Source organism: Thunnus thynnus, chromosome 7 (assembly GCF_963924715.1).
Source record: "Thunnus thynnus chromosome 7, fThuThy2.1, whole genome shotgun sequence".
Taxonomy (NCBI): domain Eukaryota; kingdom Metazoa; phylum Chordata; class Actinopteri; order Scombriformes; family Scombridae; genus Thunnus; species Thunnus thynnus.
Window position 1 is genome coordinate 18,885,193 of NC_089523.1, and position 22,266 is coordinate 18,907,458.

At 40.4% G+C, this 22,266-nt stretch overlaps 2 protein-coding genes across 8 annotated transcripts in view; both read right to left on the reverse strand.

Moving 5' to 3' along the window:
* Positions 1-180: 180 nt before the first annotated feature.
* On the reverse strand, positions 181-11,044 carry mlf1 (myeloid leukemia factor 1). Of its 2 annotated transcripts, XM_067594730.1 has the most exons (8): positions 10,864-11,044; positions 9,697-9,859; positions 6,326-6,370; positions 4,236-4,319; positions 3,949-4,071; positions 3,702-3,861; positions 3,395-3,533; positions 181-1,451 (listed from the first exon to the last, which is right to left on the reverse strand). In XM_067594730.1, the coding sequence occupies exons 1-8, from the start codon at positions 10,908-10,910 to the stop codon at positions 1,391-1,393; spliced, it is 822 nt and encodes a 273-aa protein (XP_067450831.1). In that variant the 5' UTR covers positions 10,911-11,044; the 3' UTR covers positions 181-1,390. The 2 variants fall into 2 exon arrangements, with proteins under 2 accessions (XP_067450831.1, XP_067450832.1); XM_067594731.1 differs by lacking the exon at positions 6,326-6,370.
* Positions 11,045-12,214: 1,170 nt separating this feature from the next.
* Positions 12,215-22,266, reverse strand: part of rsrc1 (arginine/serine-rich coiled-coil 1) — a 227,082-nt gene continuing 217,030 nt past the window's right edge. For all 6 annotated transcript variants that reach the window (XM_067594742.1, XM_067594743.1, XM_067594747.1 and 3 more), the window contains 3 exons: positions 18,388-18,494; positions 15,193-15,300; positions 12,215-12,533 (listed from right to left, as the gene is read on the reverse strand). In XM_067594742.1, the coding sequence (XP_067450843.1) occupies positions 12,441-12,533; positions 15,193-15,300; positions 18,388-18,494 (308 nt within the window). In that variant the 3' untranslated portion in view covers positions 12,215-12,440. The remainder of the gene's footprint in view (positions 12,534-15,192; positions 15,301-18,387; positions 18,495-22,266) is intronic.

Genomic DNA, 22,266 nt, shown 5'->3' on the forward strand with positions numbered 1-22,266 from the left:
ATACTACCCTGGGTCATTACCAAACAAGCACAACAAGAGGTTCATTACAATACAGGCTCATGCTCTCATAGACCCTCTGCAGGCATAAACTAATATTTTTAAGTTGTGACTAGCCTCTTTCTTTATTTCTTATCAGTGAGTACAATAGATATAATAAAACAAAACACCAGATTTATCATCTTATTTTTACATTTTTATTTTTAGATGATAGTCTGTTGACATAAAACTTATTTTTAAAGCTTGAAAAAATATACAAGAACAAAGCTAGAGAATAATCCAGACATTGTCAAGAGTTTGTGCTATGCAGCGCTGAGTTCATCAGATGAAAAACAAGAGAAACCAAAGTAACAATATAAAAAGGGAAGCTTATTATTTTTCTTTTTACAAAGATTACAGCAGATAAAATACATATATCTAGAACATCAGATACTAGACAATATAATTACAAACAGACAATTTAGACATAGTGTAAGTGCATTAGTGGATTTCAAACGAGTCAGTAAATGAGTCACTACATTTTGTGGCTAGTTGCATTATAAAAATGACATAATTTGACAAATCATAGAACAAATTCTATTCATCGGATGCAAAATGTTATGAATTCATTGCTCGTAGTGCAAGTAGTGTTTATGAACCCTCCTTTCTTATGTTGTATTGGCTTATTTTAATTTGTTTCAACCCCACTACATCCATAGAAATACTAATGATCCCTTTGGTTTCCTGGTTGGTGTGAAAGAATAAGGACCCTTTGTACCATTATTGTGATTCTCTATCAGCCACTACAAGTAATAATTCTGTCATCGCTGGTTTTGCATGTTCTACAGCCCATAAATCACATTTATCTCACATTACTGTCACTATTCTCCAAAGCATACCATAGGATTTTCATTTTTTTCTATGTTTGAACTGCCATGATTTTAGCTTAATCCCACTATAGCATAAAATTAACTAGCAGAGACCTTAAAGATACAATTCCTGACTAGCTATAGTGCTTCCCCAAACCCTGTATGTCTTGGCATTCTTCTGTTTGTTTTCATACTCAGCTGTGAACCATGCTGAGATTCAAAATGTCAACAGTGAGATGGCAGAAGCAAGCTGACCCCAAAAGAGCAGATCAAATGTCCACTGTAATGGAACAGCCATCTCCAGCAGGTTTCAGTTCTCTGCAAGTTGGTAAAAATGGGCAGCAGTAATATAAAATGTATGCAATTGGGCCAAAATATGTAAAATCACAGATAAAAGCTCTTAAATATTTCAAATTGCGGGTCAGTGCCTTCTGATTCTGTCTTTCATGTTGATGAGACTGGGGTGTATATATGAGTACAGAGCACCAGAGTGTAATGTGTAATGCTTGAAGGACTTTAATAAGCATACAGACAGAACAATGTTTTTACTGCTTTGTCGAGCAATTCATGTTGCTTTTACCCACAGCCGTGGCCTTTGGTTGTTCTCTGTGGAAAACACAAAAGAGAGAAATTAAATAAACACAGTTCAAAAGCTTATTAGCCTACTATGATAACATATTTTACAGAGCATAATGTGTCAACCATCCCCACTTGGGCAACTTCAACGCCAAGATTGGCAGCAACAACCGGGGTTATGAGGAGATCATGGGGTGGCAGGGTTTGGGCGAGATTGTTTGTTTGTTTTATTGTTTTATTAGGATCCCCATTAGCTGCTAATTTAATGACCGCTAGTCTTCCTGGGGTCCTCGCAAGAAAAAGATTACAACAGAACACAATACAGAGTGTTATTGATAATAAATTAAAATGAGAAAAGAAGTTATTAACAATGATGATAAACTAAATGAGGCAAGATGAATGAGAACAGGGAGAGAATCGCCGACCTGTGTGCCACAAGCAACGTAGTCATTGGCGGGAGTTTCTTCCATCACAGAAGGATACAGAAGGCTACTTGAGTATCACCAGACCTGTCGATGGAGAACCAAATCGAGCATGTGTGCACTGGGAAAAGGTTCAGAAGATCTCTTCAAGATGTGTGCGTCAAATGTGGAGCCGATGTTGCTTTGGACCATTATCTCCTGGTCGCCCATATAAAGTTGAAACTGGAGAAATTGGACTGGGAAGACCAGCCAATGCCAGAGGTATAATACCACATTTCTGAAAGAAGCAGCCAGGTCAGAAGAGTTTGAGATCACGCTCTCAAACAACTTCCAGGTCTTACAAGAGCTGCTAGAGGAAGAGACCATTGACGAGAAGTGGCAGGGTATAAAAGAAGCAGTGACATCAACATGCCAGTAAGTGCTAGGCACCAAGAAACACAGCCACAAGAAATGGATTCCATCAGAGACCTTGAAAGGGATTAAGGAGAGGAAAAAGAAGGCGGTGGCAGTAAACAACAGTCGCACACGAGCCAGAAAGGCCAAAGCCCAAGAAGAGTACATAGAAGTGAATGGGACTGTCGAGGAATATCAGGGCAGACAAGAGGAACTACATGGAGATGCTGGCAGCAGAAGAAGAAGAAGCAGCTCACCATGGCGACATGAGGGACCTGTATGTCACCATCAAGAAGCTTTCTAGAAAGTAGCAGACCGACAGAGAGGCCAGTGAGGGACAAGGATGGGAAGACAATTCCAGATGTGGAAGAAAAGAAATGTAGATGGGTAGAGCATTTCAAAGAACTTTTGAACAGACCAGTCCCACAGAACCCAGTGGATATCCAGCCAGCTGACAGTGATCTGCCGATTGATTGCAGTGCACCTTCTAAAGAGGAGATCCGCAAGGCCATCAAACAACTGATGAACAAGAAGTCTGCAGCGCCAGACAACATTCTGGCAGAAGCACTGAAAGCTGATGTTGAGACCAGCGTGGCAATGCTCTACCCCCTATAAACATCTGGGATGAGGAGCAAGTCCTATCAGAGTGGTAGGAGGGGTACCTCATCAAGCTCCTGAAGAGAAGTGACCATAGTTCCTGTTCTAACTACAGGAGGATAACACCGCTGTCCATCCCAGACTTTCAAGAGAGTCCTCCTGAACAGGATGAAAGATGCCGTCAATCCCCAGTTCCGAGACCAACAAGCTGGCTTTCGCAAGAACAGGTCCTACACTGACCGGATTACAAAGCTGCATATCATTCATTCTGGAACAGTCACTGGAGTGGAACTCACCTCTCTATGTCAACTTTATTGACTATGCAAAGACGTTCGACATAGAAACACGGACGCTGTGACCTGGAGGCAGACATGAAGAGAACTAGCCATACATGGGGACAGCTGGAGAAATTGGCCCAGGACCGGAATGCCTGGAGAGCATTTGTTGGTGGCCTATGCCCAAGTGGGGTCACAGTAAGTAAGTATGTTTGTCATTTGATCCTGAACTGCAGATTCTAGCTTGTCTTCAACAGTACATGGTGTCTGATCATGTACTACTGACCTGGTGGCCTGCTGAGGACCGGTGAGGGCTGCCCGCTGAACACCACGTAGTTGCGGCTCCCCCAGCTGAGACATGGGGCCAGATGGTTGAAACTTGGACAACTCCTGCTGAAACTCTTCGTCAAAAGTTTGTGCTTCAGCTGTGGGTGGAAGATAAGGATCGTGTTAGGAAACATTCTGTCTGTGAACTGATGGCCTGCAAAGTCCACTGAGTGAACCACAGAAACCTAAAAAAAATGCCAAAGATGGCCTTGTGACATTTCAAATCTTTTCTATTCATGTAATGGTAAAACAATGTACAGACATACATTCATCCAAATTCTGGAAGTCCTGGTTGAACTCCTTCTCTCCTGTTTTCTTGTTGAATTTCTTCTCAACTACGTGTCCCCTGTCCTGGATGTGGTGACCAATGGACATCTTCTCCAGACCACTCTCCGAGTCTTTGACTGCTCGCCGGGTCTCCTTAATCTGATGATAAAACATTATTTACTATATATACACTGTATTCCAGTGTACTGTGGTGTTATATAGTAGCACATGTGATCAGATACTTACCCCTCCTGGGGCACAGCGTGTCGATGAGGTTGCCTGGAAGACCTTAGGAGGCCCATTTCCCACCTTTGAATATGTCATGACTGATGAGGAGCTGAATGAGTGGGTGTTTGAAGCTGTGTTCTCCTGGCACACACACACAAAACACACACACACACACACACACACACACACACACACACACACACACACACACAGTGTTAGGCAGCTATAGTTTATGTACCACAACAGTACATAAGCAGCAGAAAGATAAGGATGAGAACACAAAATCATTACATGAGTGAACTCACAGTGTTTCTGTGCATATCCTCCACCCTGTTCCTCATGTTGGACATCATGTTGTCAAACATGCCGAAGGGGTTCCTCATCAGGTCCTGCACACAAACAGATGGAAAAGAACAGCCAGAGATGGGACCAGTTTAATGGCTGGGCTCATATGCCACCTGGTCACTAGGCATTATCAGCTCATAAACAGCTCCATCATGTGAACAAACATATATGCAAAGAGTAGTGTGCTATAAGTGTCTTCCATGTGTGCTGTTTGAGACTCTATAACCAGGACATTCACATTTGGTCACTACACCATATGTGACCTAGTAACATTCACAATAAACCTACAGTACAAACAAAATCCAGCATGCGAATAAACATGCTACTTCTTATCTCTTACTAATTTAGGGGGCCAACTTATTCCAGTTCTGTGTTGCTTTTACCAGAAGCTAATCTTATCAGCATTAAATAGTTTAAAGGTATTGTGTTAAATGTATCAATGGTCAGTAATTGCATGTTTAATAAAGGTTGTATATATTGCAGGGCTGTTGCATTGGATTATATTAGACTGTACAGGTCTTTCTATTTTTCTGGCATTTCACTGCAGGTTGTTTAACAAATCAGATGATATCTTAAAAAATCTTGATTGTAATATTTGTTTGACTACCTTGTAAACTGCCCCTTTATTATTCGAAATAAAATACAAAATCTAATCACAGAAATAGAGGAAAAAGCTTTGCATGCAGCATGTACTTCAGGGCTGGAGGTGCTGGAAACTGCACAATGAACATGTAAGTGTTTATGTTGGAGACTGCACATTCAGCCTGTAAAAATATCATCAAGGTTCTTTTGTTAACACTGACAAGAGCAACACATGTTGCCCAGCGCTTCCTCAGACTGAATCTGAAGAAGTGATTACATTGATTAACCTTCAGTTTAGTCTGACAATTAATCACTGACATTATTACATAAATGCACAGCACCATGCGTATCAAATTGGCTCACATTTGAAATATCTTCACGTTCAATTAGTTTTTGTCTGTTAAAATGGACCAAAATTTAGAAGAAACACCTGCATCATCAGCCAAGAAAGTCGTCATTAAAACAGAACTAGAATTTTAAGAAACACATTCACTGTGGTTGCCTCCTTGTAAAATTTAAATATTTCAGACTTATAACAAGAACCAGGGTTACATTTTGGATTATCTTATTGAAACACAATCTTTTATTTTGTGGCAAGTCAAAGGAACAAGAATGATGATGGTGCAAGTAATTGGTGCATGTAGATCTCGCAAAACTCAAAGAACAACCATGACACCATCATTTCACACATTGGTCACAGTGTTTCCACTAGAAGTATTGTTAGCAAACCTGTAAATACTTTCTGTAAAATGTAACCAACCTCTTTTAGATTTAAATATTATTATTATATCCTGACCTGAGGACAGGAACTCCAGCATTTCTGACTTTTCAAATGCCTGCAACAAATCCTGATATTGGGAAAAGATTAGGCAATTAGCACATAAAATCAGACACAATGTACACAAGCTACTGTAAGTTTCCATTGTTCCATGTACTGGCCGATTAAAAACACTTCTCTCGATGAAAAAGATCTGTTTTAAAGAGTTGTTATCTCATTTGAGAGGTAAACCTTTAGCAGATACACTGTTAAAACATTTTCAGAAAGTATTTTATATATTTTTTGCATTGACAACTTGCCTATACACACATATTATATATCATACAGCCTACACATTGTTAAGGTACTGGTGGCCTCAAAAAGTACATGTAAGAAGTTAGTGTAGTTCCAGTCAGGCTCAAGCTTAAACAATTACTGAGTAAAAACATTTGCTGGCAATATGATGATGAGACATTTACCCCAATATACCAGGACTTGGCATGATATTGAAAGTTTGCAGTGAACGTACTGTAGAGGAAACACTGTAACCGTTTTACAGACCACTTCAGAAGACACAGGCTTATGTCAGTCAATAAGTAAAAGACAGAGGGAGTTTAAGTGTTAGAGCATGCAAGCATGCACTTGGCAAGCATAGGTTTAAAAGAGAAACTCATATGATGGTGTAGTTGAACAGCACAGGAATCTACTGACCGTGTTGTCCATACTGCCAAAGGGCAACAATGATCGGCTCATATCCTGAAACAAACAACACCAGTTAAGCAACGTAGAATAGTTTTGTATTTGTATCGCGTGATGTTACAAACACACACACACACACACACACACACACACACACACACACACATAAAACTAGGGTAGGATTTTTTGCATGTTTGTTAAGATTGTTGCCAGTAAGCTGCTGGTTTGTTGTTAGCTTGTCTTACATCGGTCACTAAGCCCTTGACACAGCTTCACAGAGCTCTCCACATGGCCTTAAGCACAACCCTTCAAGGCCATGAACCTTCTGGGGAGTAACAGACCAGTGAGGAGGGAGCAGCCTGCAGCCTTCAGTCAGACCATGTGTTCTCTGGGCCCAAACCGCAGGTGTTTATGACCCTGCGGCCCCAGATAAGCATCTCAACAGCTATCACTATGTGTGTATGTGTGTATTTGCTGTGGGTGGGATGTGCGGGGGGTATTGTGCGTAATCAGTGGGGTGTTGAATGACTTGTGTTCCATGCGTAATTGGGTCGCATTGCCGGGGATTAGCGCAGGTTTAACACTGAAACTGAGCTTCATTCTAGGAAGGCTGCAGAGGGCGGGATGGTCCAGCCAGGACAGGGATCTAACAGGGGTCGAAGAGTCCAGAGCTGCTCTCTCAGCTCTTTTCAAAGGTCAAACTGATGTAAAACACTCCTGACCAGTATCTATGAAGCCTCACGGCCAATTTTATCCCAGAGTGGCATCTATGAACTAATAAATGCCAGTTACATATCTGACGGCATTATATTTAGACTGGGCCGGGTTGAGCAGAGGAGAGATTGGGGGTACAACATAAGGAACCCAGTGGTCTTTAACACATTATTTTAGGCTGTCTGGACTACTGCAGATTGACATCCTCTTCTCTCCCTCAATCTGATATTGAACCTGCCGCTACGCCTTCTGAGGCATGCTGCTCCTGCTCCTTGGGGGGCTGTGAGTCACGCCATAAGGGGACTTGAACTGTACATGTGATCCATACTTAAAGGGGAAAGAGGGGCGGTGCTGCGATTTAGGACTCCTAGGAAGGTGTACACCTCCAGGGAGTTGGAGGCATTCTGTTAGATTTCTGCTCTTACTGTAGACCTAAAAGACCATAGAGGAAATGAGGAGGCACTTAAACTGATTGTGGTGATGTTAGTGAGGCGAACTTTCACACTGCCAAACTTTTTTTCACTTTAATTTTTGCAGTGTGCTAGAGCAGGAGGAAAGTCTGACTTTAAAGGGTATAAATCGACAGCAAAGACTATATCAGCTCTGGCTATGCTCGAGTCGTTACAACCTTTTCCCATCCCTAATGCCACCAGTCATGCTCATCTAACTTAAGAGGTGCTTTTACAAACAATTGGCCAGATGACTGTGAGCTTTGAAAGATGATATGAAGCGGCTCAAGGATATACTCGGCAGAATGGGAAAAGTGAGAACTCGTAGCAGCCTTGGACAGTAAGAAGGGGCTTATTTTCCCTCTGAGAATCTAATGCAATCTAATACAAGAAGTAGAAACTTTCAGGCGTTATGTGGCCAGTGTGTGTGCATATTTGTGTGTGTCAGCATGCCAGTGTTATTTTGCATGCTGCGAGTGGGTGTAATAGTATAATTCAATACTATATGTGTGTGTTTTGTGTGCACATTTGTGCCTGTGATATTGGAGAGCAGCATGAGAGTGAGCTGTCTGTCATCTAGCTGCTAATGCGCCAGCACTGCCAAGGCACGTTCTGCCAAACAGATGGACCAAAAGAGCAACAATGAAAAAAACAGAGTGTCCATGACATCCACACATACATGGCTTTACAAAGCCAACAACGCAGCACCAGAGATTCAGCCCTCTGACCACTGCTGGACACCAGAGAATGGCTCCTTATCTTCAGATAAATGAGTGTGTGTGTGTGTGTGTGTGTGTGTGTGTGTGTGTGTGTGTGTGTGTGTGTGTGTGTGTGTGAAAGCTAGAGAGCAGAGTTCTATGGGAAAAAATGGATCCTTGTGGTAATTCAGTTAGCCCTAATTCCATTACCATACAGTAAGTATTCTGTTTAGTGACTATTAATAAAGATTGTTAAGGGATCAGGCTGCTGTGGACATCTCTTTTTTGTTTAAACTACAAAACTCTCACAAGAACCTTGTTAGTGTGCTGTAAAAAACTCTCCATCTGACACATAATCGAATCTTCATACTATCCTGTTGTTTTGAATCATACACATATACAGTATGTTGCTTCATATTAGATTAAATACGTTGTTTGGATGGACATTTTGCAGTGTAGCTCAAGTTCACCCGCTGTCACTGAGGTCATCAGTCAAGTACTCAGTGCTCCTCCTCAGTTGGCATTAGCTAGTTAATGGCATGATGTTAATTAAGAGGAATCAAGTTGCTGGCTATTGGGGCTAGGCTTCTGATTTAAGTCATTATCAAGGATAAATATACAGGCCCTCATGAGGTAGTAGGATTAAAGCAGGTGACAGGGACTAAATTTGACTTAGCAAGGATGAATGAGCAGTGCAGGGGCTGATTTGGGAAAGGTTAACGGGTGCAGAACATGGCAGACCAAAACTATCCTGCTGCCTGCCTTGGCAATGCCAGCCTGTAAAATCAACATCATAATGCTGTGGAGGAAACAATAAGACCACAAGTAATCTTTAACCATCATACTTTGACATTATACCTAGTTAATAACAGCCATGTATAAAATCCAAGATTTATGGGGAAGAAGTCGTATTTGAAGACAAACTATATGCTGTTCTGTTGTTCAAAAGGTTAAAAATACAACTACCAGTAGATCAACTAGCACAATATCAAAATAAACTGTTATTTTCAGCCGCAGCTTATCTCAGCAGAGCAAAGCAGAATTCTCCAAGGTCCTATTGGTGTGAGTGTTGAAGAAGTTTGTGCTTGTATTTGCAAGAAAGCAGTGTGTCAGTGGAACAATGCACTATAAATAGGGGTCCTCAGGGCTAGATATAACTGTCCAAAGAGGCCAAGGGGGTTGCCCTTCCACTAAACCAGAGACTCACATGGCCCCATACCTCAGTGAATGCCGCTCCAGTTACGCTGCCAGTGGCCAGCTTCCACTATAACCTTAGTAAACTTGGCACTTCCTCCAAACACTAATCTTCTGTGGTTATAAGGTCATAAGGGTGCACCATAAGAGCAAAAACAAAGAACTGCTGAAGCAGGGGCTGCGTCCTACATCATTTAGTCAGTCATGGGTCTGTACACACATGGATAGTGTAATACACTTGGTAGAGCTTGGGTTGTGTTTTACTTCTGTCCAAGAGTAGACCAACATCTCACACTGAAAAGGTGCCTTCAGAAACGCATGTTCTCACCCTGTGTTGGCTCCTCAGTGCCTGGGATGAGCTGGGCTGTTCTGCCATGGCGCGACCATGGTTTCTCCCATCCATTAAACTTGGCAACATGGGCCAGCCGAACGGCTCAGAGAAGCTACGCATCATGTGCCGCATATGATCCCTGTGGGCATGGAATGGATCCCTGCAGGAGATGAAGAAGTAAAGACAAAGTGAATCTCAAAATTCACTAAGGAATTCTCTGCTGGACAATGATGAGGACTGCAAACCATGATGAAGGTTCCTGGAGAGAAAGGCACTTTGTTCATACATTTAAGAGTGACTCCTATCACCTATGTCAGTTTGGAGTTCATTAGGGATAAATTCTTCAATTAACACAACCCACTAAAATAAACAGGACACCTAAAATAATTTCAGCCACCTTTACACTCCTCTTAAAAGTCGGGTCAAGTGTGGCCACACTAACTCAGCAGGTGTCCACTCATACAATAAGTGAAAGTGACTATGTGAGTTTCTCAAAAACAGTACATTACTAATTACTTTCTCTAAATTGTACTGAGTTCTTCAGTCTTACTTACTGCTGACTGTAATTAACATATATTACGAAAAATTTACTTAAAAAACACCTCCTTTCTAAATGATACAAACTTGTCACAAGCATCGAAAAAGATACATGGATGGACATAAAATAATGCTGCACTACATAATGAGGTTATACCCAATCACGACTTTGACATACATTTTCAATCTGCAGTTTAGTTACATAAATAAACACTTTTATAGATTGCAAAAGGTCAAGGCTAAATAAATTCAATCAAAATTTGGCCAAAGTCCAGTTTTACAGAAAAATAATGATGGAAAGTGGGACTTAGGTTGACATTTTCTGCAGAAACTCACTTATTTACTTAACGTTAGCCATAAAAAAATAACGTTAGTCTTTATCTTAGGATTTGCGTTAACTAATTTTATTATTAGCTTGTGGACACACATTTGAATTTGTCTGGGTTATCTATATATTTATAACCTTTCTTGACTGGGATATACCCACTAAAAACGGTTTATCCCCGTGATAAACTAAATTTGATGCACTGATACATGATGCTAACAGCCTAGCTAAAGTTAGTTACAATATCAACTCATATGCCAAAACCGTTATATTGGCTTTAATACAACGGTTCAGCAACTCACGAGAAGAACGGATCCTCATCAAACTCCCTGATGTTACTGTTGAACATTTCCACGGATTTTAAAGCTGTAAACAAAAAACTGAGATGAATGTTTTCAAATAATAATAATGATAATCCGTGTCCGCCGCAGGTGTCCCAGCTCTGCCGCTCAGCCTCGGTGGGTAGGTACTGTCACTATGGAGGTGGAACGCAATTTGATTTAGAACCAAACTCACTCTGACACCGGCCACGTGAGGCGAACTCGGCCCTCTGATTGGCTGGTTATTCGGAGCTTTGAACTGTAACTACACCGGCCGTGTGTTGTGGGTGGCTGCCATGACAACGGCACTCTAGAAATTTCTCATCAAACTCGAGTTTTCTTATCTTCCCTGTGCAGGTCACCATATTAGCTGCGTGCATATCTAACTATACTTCACGGGGCCTATGTAATCTCTATACATGGACAACTAAATTATACCCATTCACAATTTCAGGATCCCAATGATTATTAAGGTGAAGAAGAAATCACACGTGGCTACTCAAAGATTGAATTGCAATCTAGCTGTTTCTGTTTCTGAAGCATGGCTTGCTTTGGTAATTGTAGGGTGTGGAGAAATCATGGGTTTGGGAAAAAGCTCAAACAGCAAAGTTAAATTTGTATGCTTTACTTTAAGCAAATCATCCGTACACTCTTTATTTATTATATCATTACAACACAGCCTATTTGGAGAATATGGGAGTGACACACTGTGTCCCAGACTTAGTATAGATTTACCATCTGGCTGTTCCACAAATAGGCCTGAGTCTGGATTCTACACCACCTTGAATCCCTACTCAGACATAACAGCAATAGGACACCATATTGAATAAACAAAACATAAACATGAATTACTAAGTAGCATTAAGTATGGTCAAGAGGAGAGGACAGTTGGGAGCAGGTGAGAAGACGTCTTCTCCAGCTTTAAATTAATCCTGATGCAGACCCAAGAGATAAGGTTATCTCAGAGTGAGGGTGAGTCAGTCTACTTTTTTTAAGTTACTGTATGGCAGGCAGGACCGTAGCCAGGATTTTGGAAATATTGAGGTTATAAATGTTGGATGAGGCACTGAGGTGTTTTTACTTAGTTTAGTTAGAAAACTAGTAGCCTTATTTTGCTCATCAAATATGTGCCAGCTTCCTTTAACCCCACTTACAGATTCATCTCATTCACCCACAAAAGCACAAAACAGTTTTCACTCAAAAAAAAATCACACCTTTATTTACTGAGTTGATTACGAAAGACAAAGTGTATCAAATGCTACATCTACATGGCAAAACAAACCACATCATCTGACTCTAAGATCTGTCTTCATTAAAAAATAACAAAGCCAAATAAAGAACAGCAGATTTTTTAATTGAATAAAATTTACAGTAATAAAATAATAAGCACAACACATGAAGTTTTTACAATAGGTGTAAGAAATTAGCATAAAGGTGAATTAAGAAATGCTTTGATGGATATGGGCAGAAGAAAACAAAAGTAAACTTGACTGAGTGAATGAGGAGTAGAAAATATCCAGATAATGTGAAGGATCTTTTGTCTGTCTGTTTGGTGTTCCTTAGGTTACAGGACTTCCCATGAGCCTCTCTTGTCGCAGGGAGACCAGTCTGTTGAGCCACAGCTCCTCGGCCTTTTCCTTGTCCATGAACAACTGCAGGACAGCAGAGAGAGGACAGGTTAGTAAGAAGACAAAGATACTGACAACATCAAGAACAACAAGACTACAGGGAACGTACAAGAGAACACAGGAGAACAAAACTGCTTTTTGTTTTCACTGTGGTTTAGAGATTTTTTTTTTAGAGTGCATAGAGACAAGAAGAATAAAAGCAGTTACAGATGGATAAAGATTTCAGTGTGAAAAATAAGGAATATCATACTATTTTTTTCATAAATGTCAGGGCATTAAATGCAGATTTGAAAAGGACTTTGAACTGTACTGGAGAGTAAAATTGCACTGATAGTATGTGAAAGTATAAAATCACAATGTTGAGTGACCTAGTCATTGACCACACTTCTGAAAATGGCTACCACTCTGTCTGTGTGTGTGTGATGTTTGTCTTTGAAGCCTTTTCAAAGGAAATGTGATTGTGTTTTAAAGGGACACACAAACCACAAATCAATAAATCTGCTGGGTTGTTTAGTATAGATACAGTATATCTGTATCACTAAGTAACAATAGCACTACAGATATGCTGAAATTATTGTAATGATGACATATTTTACTAAGGTAATTTAGAAAAAAATTGACATAATTTTCAATCAGATAAATTGATGTGTTTGGAAAAAAAAAAGGTCTGTGCATGTTATGTGTTTATGTAAAAAAATAAATCAATAAATAATCTGCTGTTACATCTTTATGGGCATATTTATTGTACTGTATTTTCTACTGTTTTTGCATTTTAACTACTTTCTGCGGAATTAATGTATTTTAAATGACATTGTTTATGATGTGGTGTCCTGTATTGTCAATTGTCCAGTTTTGTGTTGTTTTTTGGTGCTTCATGGCGAAACCAAAGATAATTTTCCATAGTGTGGACAATAAAGTTCCTCCTCTATATAGATTTTTTTTTTAAAAACTCTCAAACATCTATGTATGTGTATCAGGATTGCCTCAAAAATCCTGTATCAGTCAGACTCTAACAATAATATACATAATATATACTCAAGCCTGGACCTGAACCTTTGCATACAAGTATTATACAGTATTCTGTCAACCAACTTGTTTGCTCCAATGACACATTCTTTGTTTAACTGCTTCTTTTGAATCGCCTGAGTGCAGTATAAGTCGTTGTCCCCTGTCATTTTTAGTACAAGTCCACTCCTGACGATAGTTATTATAACTGTGGTATTATAGCCGCTCAGTCCTAATGTTTAAAAACCTCTCACATCCAGGATGTGACAGAAATGAATGAGCCATGTTTCCCAGTAAGCTCATGCGCCTGGCACAGGACTGCCTGTTGACACCCATGTGACCTCAGCGTGAACCATGTGACACAGTGATGACGCTGTAATAGTAGAGTGGATGGCTATGAAAGCTTGAATGTAGAATCTTTAGTCTTTCCTTGCTATCTACTTCAAAATGCACCTGATGAAAACCTTTACTTTGAACGTACAGCCAAGACAGTTTTGCGGCTGTAGCAGTGTATTAGCCTGGTGATGGAAAAAGGCCCACACATGTGACTTGTATTCATCGCAGTACATCACCAGAAGTAATGATACTGATTGTAAGAGGGCTATAAAACTGCTGCTGCAAGTGTCTGATGAATGAGGGCATCTGTTTATTAGGAAGTAACATAATGACTATGAGAGTGAGGAGCAAGGCGCTGAGACATAGGGGGAAAATTGGAAGATCGTTTCTATATTCAGTGTGTGTGTTTGTGTGAGAGATAATGTTGACATGCTGGCTATGTGTACATACTGTATATCTATGTGATGATATGTGTCTATTATTATGCAGATTGTAGAGCAACCCCTGCCACGTCGATCCTTCATTCCTAACGTACGCTGCTGCTTACAGCTGCACTGCATGTTATCTGTGTGTTAGATTCAACACCAGTGAGTTCTTGTCTGTCGGCCCTGCACTGGTGTCATGGTGCTAATGAGGCTGTGTGTGTGGGATGACAGTATCTGGGCTGGGCTAATGGGACTCATCTGTTCTAATTGGAAGTGGAGCTGGGGCCGGGGCCCGCCTGGGGCATATTGCTACCATACATCAGCCTGTCTGAGGGTGTGTGTATGTGTGTGCATTTGAGCGGAGGAGAGGAGGGGGGGGGGCGTTGTACGCACCTAGATGTGTGTTTGTGAGAGGGTTATCTGCATACGTCAGGGCATAACTTAGTTTCCCCAGTGGAGATAGATGACTGGGAAGCCCCAGGGAGCGTTATTGGAGTTTAAAGTTTTCCCTCTCGTTTTTCATCATTGGTCTGCAGGCAGGGGAGGAGATGATGTTTGGAGGCTATAATCTACTACACTGCAGTATCCTATACTATATGATGCAGTGTATCAGAAAATGCAGAGGTGGTGGTGCAGTGATATTGGTTGTGGTGTTGGTAGCAGCACTGGTATTTTGGACAAAAAAAAGTTCCTAAAGTTTTTCCGCCAATCAATAAAAGGGAAACACCGTACTCATAAAAACATGACAGCACTAAAAGATGAAATGACAAGCTGTTGCCTGAAGACTGGAAGCTACTCATTGGCTCAGAGGACTTTTAAAGCTCTGCGTTATAGCTCGGCTCCACAGTTTATGAAGACTTTGAAGCGATCAGAAACATCTAAAACAGAGAGGGAGAGGTTTCCAGGTGAGAACTTACAGTGGGATGAGCGAGAGTGTCGTTGTCATTGTAGACTATGGAGATGGGAAGAGTGACGTCCTGAGAATCTGCCCTCTCTGGCTCCTGCTTCACCTCAACTGGCTCAGTCTGAACACAGAGAAATACACAAGCCAAACAAAAATGGGTCACACTCAAATTAAATTAATGCAAACATTTTAATACATTGTAGAGTAATAGAACACACACTAATAGAGAAGGATGATTACATGAGGATAAAAAGAAATCAACATTATTTTACTGTCTGACTGAATGGATGAATGGAATATGCACAGGAAGACACACATTTCTCCCCATCAAACTACACATTTGTGTCCCACATCCATACAAATTCTAGCATTTTTGAGTATGTAGCATGTACACTCGAAAACTCAGTATATATTCTAAAAACACTTGATTTTCAAAGTTCATGGATAATATTGTTCCACAATTACTGTCCCACACTGCAAAGGGAAAGGGAAATACACCCACTGCTGGAAAACAAGAACAGAACTGTGAATGGTGGTGAGAGTACTACAGGAAGATCTAAGAGTGAAAAAATTATCATTAAATCTTTGGAAAAATATTTAGCTTTCTCAAAATGCAAACTGACTGACGTCTCTCAGTGCACGTTACCTAAGTACCAAAGTAAATATAGGAGGAGCTTCACACAGCTGGAAAAAAATCAAACTAATGGTGGATGCTGGTAAAAACTGCTCCAGGAACAACAAAACAGAACAATGTAATCTTTGAAAAAACATGTTGATCTCTTCTTGTGAAGTTTAACTGTCAGTGACATTCAAAAATCACAGTTTGACGCGCATTTGCACACGTATTGTATCATTTAGTATGAAACAGTTAAGTTTGTTGATCTTTTTGGTATACTAATGGAAAAAAACAGTATAATAGCACAATTACTATATGGTATAATGTGTATACAATTAGTATCATGATATGGAACTGGGACACAGCAAAGGATTGTGAAATGCAATATGACAATTAAACCAGCAGATGGCAGTGAAAGTCTGGCCCATGCAATAGGCACACACTGTTATCAACTTGTATCCCTAATATTTTGTCTTACTTGACTCATCTCCTGGTGTGTATGTGTGGTTACAAACAAGGCGGTGAGAAAACATGAGACCATGACCAATTTATTTCTCCTTTCAGGTCATCCACTTTATATTTTCTGTAATTTTGCTAAACCAGAAACTCTGGTGAGAGGGGCCTGGCTTCAGATAAGCTACGGTGCATTTGGTCCTTTTATGTTGGTGGCTACTGAAGCTAAAAATTGTTAATATTACAATATTCAAACACTTCAAAGAATCAGCTTTGTGACAGGTTACCTTTATCAGTTGGACAGCAACATCATACACGTTTTTTTACAGGTAGAGCCCAAAGGTTCTCTGTCTCCCCATTTTGCCATCTGTAACGTCCAAGCTGATTGAAGGGAATGTGATTTAGAAACCATTCTTCCTCCATCCCAAGAGCTATTACTTAGCTATTACTTACTTACTAAAATTATAATAAGCCCCATATTTGAAAGGATGGCCTGCTCTCCTTGTTGTACTTGATAAAGAAGAAATATCAAAATGAACACTTTGCCAAGTCCATTCATGCTTCAAACGCTCCTAATACCAGCCCCCGAGCAAATGTTTACCTTGTTGGAAAGAACTATTTAAAATTAATTTGGCTGGATAAAAAAGTGAGTGAGATATAAAACACACTGACTAATAAGGATGGTGTTCTGCCAATTATCAGATAGTGCAAGTGGTCATCACAATTCTTAGTAATAATATGCTGAATATATATTTCTACTGAATGCAGCTTGCTTGAAATAGAAAAAAGAATTATATATATAGACTAGCAAATATTTAACTTTTCACTGAGTTCTCCTCCTTAACAGTGTCTTAAAATAATCAATGGTCACAACTCATTTTTAAATACATAATGGTTATAAATACCAAAACCAAGTCAACATATCTAAAATAAACACATTAAAGCATACAAACTATGACATACTGTAATTTTGGTAGTATTTTGTTTAAAAAATGATTTAATTAATTATCAATTTCTGTCAATAACAAATAGCCCAAAGAAATCTTTTATAGGGTAGTCAAGTAATCTTCAAATGTGTATTTTGCCATCATTCTCTTCATGCAGCCAGAAATATGAAAGAAACATGAAACCGCTAAAAGACTTTATGAAATCCTCCCAACTAAGGATGAATTGTTTGGATATCTTAAGTAAACTAATGGAAAGGACTAAACCCAAGAGATTCATCTGAAAACCATTTCAGAGCTGTTATAAAAAGTCAGTGCAAACTTGAATTTGTATTTCATTAAAGTATACTTTAGATTTAAGATTAAAATACTTTTTTGGTACTTTACGTGCACGTTCATCAGAATTTGAAGAACAGATCTTTTTCTATTCTCCTATATTATGTCTTGCAAGGTGATTATATATCATTAACTTTCTACTCATATTAGTGACACCTTTAGAGATGGATGGACAGTTGTGAGAACATGTGAGAACAAACTTCACGAACAAGTTTTTCCCACATGGGAGGCCTAGGTGTGAACATTAACAGCTACTAATACTAACATCATTGAACCTGGTAATGTTGCAGCTTCGATGAGTCAAAAGTGTTTTACAATTTGAGGCAGCAAAGGCCGAGTATACCGTGCATGTACGACCTGTGCAGTCTGCTTCAGCCAGGGCACATCAGAGGAGTTCAGATCGGTCTTGACCTTTATCAGACTCACCAAGAGGTGTCCCAAAAGTCTGTGCAAGTTTGCTGTCACATGTTGTCGCCTATCTTTTCAAAACAGCCATGAGCCCCAACAAATCTAATTCCTGCTCCTTCAGAGAGAGGAACATTTCAATAATGACTTGTGTGTTTTGTCTGCATCTGCACAACCAGAGGGAGGAGAGAGAGATGGAGAGAGGGAGACACAGGATGGCTGTTGCCTGCTGTGGCTTTTGTGTGGGTGCTGCCGCTTTGGAGGCGGAGAACAGTGGAGCGTCTGATGAAACCGTCTCAGGTCGGAACAAACGGCGCTGAATGGGAATGTTTGATTTGGTCTGGGCTGTCTCTGGACAGACGGCACAGCATTGCAGAGAGGGAAATTCAATAAGAGACAGAGTGAAAAGATAGAGAGAGTGAGGGGAAGGGGGAGAAAGAGAGACAGAACGCACCTTTATATCATCCCTGGATGATTTGAAAGCCTGAGGAACAAAGGAATCACTCTCGATGGCCTCGATGTCCTTTATCCTTCGCACTTGCTCCTCCAGAGAAGTTCCCTCTGAAACACATGTTACACAGAAGGGGAGGCTATGAACAAAAGCAAGCGCATGTGTGTTCGGAAACACACACACACACACACACACGTACACAGAGGGTCAGCTGTCCCTTGTCATGCTCTGAAAGGCACCAGATTCCTTTTGGACTGGGCTTAGTTGATGGTATGTTATCTCTATGTATAATGCTCTTCGACACATACAATATGAAATATCTGATATTCCCCTATTTTAATCTTGGCCTCTATGAAAAGCACTCTTGCTTAGTCAAGGGCACAGAGCCACTACAAAAGGAGAGTGGGGGGAAAAAATGCTAACAAGATGATAGCCAGACAGTGAATTACACTGCATTCTAAAATAATCAAAATATGAACACAAACGCACTGCAACGGAATTTCATTACGGAGACTAAATGTGATTAGGTTTCATACAATTTTCGTGTATTGGAAAGTATTTTTGCTCTGGCTTGTCCAATCAAACACAAAAGACAGAAAAAGGTTTCCAGTAAATTACTCTTGGATATAAACACATCAGGATTCTGCATATCAGATAATAAATCATTTCAAGAATTCAAGAGCAGTCTTCATAGCGTAGGAGGGCAAAAATAGGTGTGCCAGGAAAGTTAGCAACAGAAGAAAAAAAAAAAAGACAGAGTCTGAATGCTCCCATTATTTTCTAGCTGTCAATCTTTCTACTGATCAGTCAATATTCATCCCTCTCTCCCCCATCCATCCGTCCTCTCCTGCACTCTCCCATCTCTCTATCTGTCAATCCAGCAGACATCCATGTTCCTCTGCTCCACTGATGTAGGCTGTGTCATGAAAACAAGTACACAAATGGGAACACACACTCACTCACTTACTCTCACACACAAAGAACATCGGGATACAAGTACTCCCACATGTACATGTGTATTTGCAAACTTACATACTTTGCACTCATATTCATGGTTGCCATAAATATGCACATGCTGTATACTGTAGCGCACACACACACACACACACACACACACACACACAGCATGCAATTGGATCTAATAGCAGAAATTAATTCAATCCATTAGCTGCAACAGAAAGGGTGTCACAACAGATCTTCATGGCCCTGGTGTTTAATGAATAAATGAATATTTGTTCCGGCTTTCAAAGCATCACATGCTCTCGCACACATACACCAAAGGCACATACACCCTATTATTGTTCATAATAGCACTCAAACAAACTCAGTTTTGATTTAAATGCACTGCAGAATTGGACAACTGAGTGACAAGTAGAATTAAGCCTTTCTATATGACAGACTATCAACTTGTCATCCTGCGCGGGAAGATGTGAGCTGAGACGCATTGCACAGCAGCTCCAAAAATAGTCATTACCTTGACTGGGCTGCTAGATGAAGTCTGAACACTGGCCCAATATCCTCCCGTGGCCTGTCCTTCACACCACTATCACCGCTGCTTACTGCACGGCTACATGAGCGTGCATGTGTTCGAATGAAAACTGTCCGACAATTAATTCAGCACAATTAATTCACTTTTTCAATTACTCCTTTCCTACTGTCCTTCGAGCGTGAATGCCCTGCATAAAGAACGACCATGCAACAACAGTGACATCCTTACACACACACACACACACACACACACACACACACACACACACACCATATCTGCTAGCATCTCCTTGGCAGGCCTGTCTGTGGGTTGTGTGTGCTGCAGGAATCCATTAAGACCTCAGACTTTTTGACAAACACATTATTGGTAGATAAAATGACTTCCATATGCTGTTTGTCAGATGTCAGCGGGAAAAGATATGTATTTCATGAGAAAATCAAAAATAATGGACTTTGAGTGTGGGCCTAGCGAGCTTAGAGGCAGACAAAAATCAATACTCTAGCTGGGCGAGCGCACTCCGCAGCTCGGAGAGGTCAAAGTTGATATTTAATATTGACACATTATCTGGCAAATTAATTTAACAGGTCGACTCAATTGTCACCGCATTAGGAACGCTTCTCTGTCAGTGATCAGAGGAGGATAAAGTGAAAGCCGAGAGAGAGAGAGAGAGAGAGAGAGAGAAAACAGACTGAGAGAAGGAGACAGAGAGGAAAAGAAACACAAGAAGACACAATTACATGTACACTATGCACTGCTTTAAATTAGGTTATTTTTATCTCTATCTATGGCACTTGTGTCTGGATGCTGAAATGCATTACAGCCATTACCATGATTCAGGAAATGGGATCAAACCCAATCAATAAACGTTGTTTGTTTGTATCCGCAGATTAGAATAAAGGGTAGTGACGGAGGGATGTGTATACATGTGCGTTTGTGTCCTTGCATGTTTACACTCATGTATGTGTGTATGTGCATGTGTATAAGAGGAGTTGGAAAAACTCACTTGCCGTCTCATTACTGAAATTAGTTCGACAGACAGCGGTGCTGATGAGTGGCTCAGAATCAATAGGCTATTGTTTTCTCTCTAAATAGCTGTTTGTCCACTTCATTGATTAAGACCAGAAGACTGGGAGAGAAAATAAAACCAACCAATGGAAACAGATTTCAACTCATCTCCTTCAGCCTTGAAGATGTGAGTGTTGTGGAGCACTTAACACTTCCCTGCCAGAAGAGGGAGCTGTTCAACAACACATGTCTGTAAGCGGGAAGAGGCCTTGGGCTGTGGCGGTTGTCTTTGTAAACTTGACTTTGGTCTACAGTTTGTCAATCAAGAGCAGCCGAGCTGAATATATTGCTGCTGCTGATTAATTCCAGTAATTGAGTGCACTAGCGTGCCAGCTAAATTACCGCAGCACTTGTTGTTGTGTGGAGAAAAAATAAATAAAGGGAAAACTAACTGCTTGTTTTATTGAGGTCTCACAAATTGCGGCAAATCTTTGACAGTGTTTCAGAATTATATGGCAAACAGAGAGCTTTTTTTTTTATGCAGAGGCATTTTTACCTTTATTGGATAGTGGGCAGTGAAGAGGCAAACAGGAGACAAGGGGAGAGAGAGAGAGAGATGGGTATGACATGCAACAAAGGTCCCTGGCTGGAATTGAACCAGGGATATTGCTGTAATGTGGCATGCGCAGTAACCATTCAGCTACCAGGGCGCTCTGGCAAACAGAGAGCTTAAAGGCATTTAATGAATTTATTGAAAATGAATAAGGCCATAGCAGAGAAAGAGCAAATTCTGGTGCTGTATAGTTGTGGTGGTTAGTGCAACTTTAGCATATTAACTACAGGAAATGTATTTGGGACTCAACTGCACTAATTCTAATTTGGACAGTTTAATCCAAGAGCATAACATGTCTGAATTTGTCAAAGGAAGAGATTTAAATTCAAAAAGATGTGTTTTAAATTGAATTTTCATATATTTTCCATTACCGACACATAGAGTCTACGGTAGACACATTGAATCTACCGCAAACAATGATACACATGCTACTTCTTAGAATACATAAAAATGAGCATCTATCGAATTTTCGTAACCCATACCTGGCTTTCACGTGCACACAAGCACACACATACACACACACACGCTTGCACACAGCAACATCTCTTGGTTTCCCAGGTTTCAATAACGTGCCCTCCCCTCTTCTGCCTCCCTGCACCGCAGTAAAGATGTGTAATTCAATGCTCAATTTAGGCCTGTCTCAGTGGAGATTTTTTTGCCTGCTAATTGATAGAAATTAAGCCATTAATCAAGCCACTAGCCATCATTCAACCCAGGGAAGATGAATACAAACTTTCATAATAACCACCTTCCCCATTTTAGCCCTCATTAGCAT

Coding starts and splice junctions, on each gene's coding strand:
- mlf1 (XM_067594730.1), bottom strand. CDS start 10,910: ATGTTCAACAGTAACATCAGGGAGTTTGATGAGGATCCGTTCTTCTC. Junction 9,860..10,863: donor GATGAGGATCCGTTCTTCTC/GTGAGTTGCTGA, acceptor CATCTCCTGCAG/GGATCCATTCCATGCCCACA. Junction 4,072..4,235: donor AGGATATGCACAGAAACACT/GTGAGTTCACTC, acceptor TGTGTGTGCCAG/GAGAACACAGCTTCAAACAC.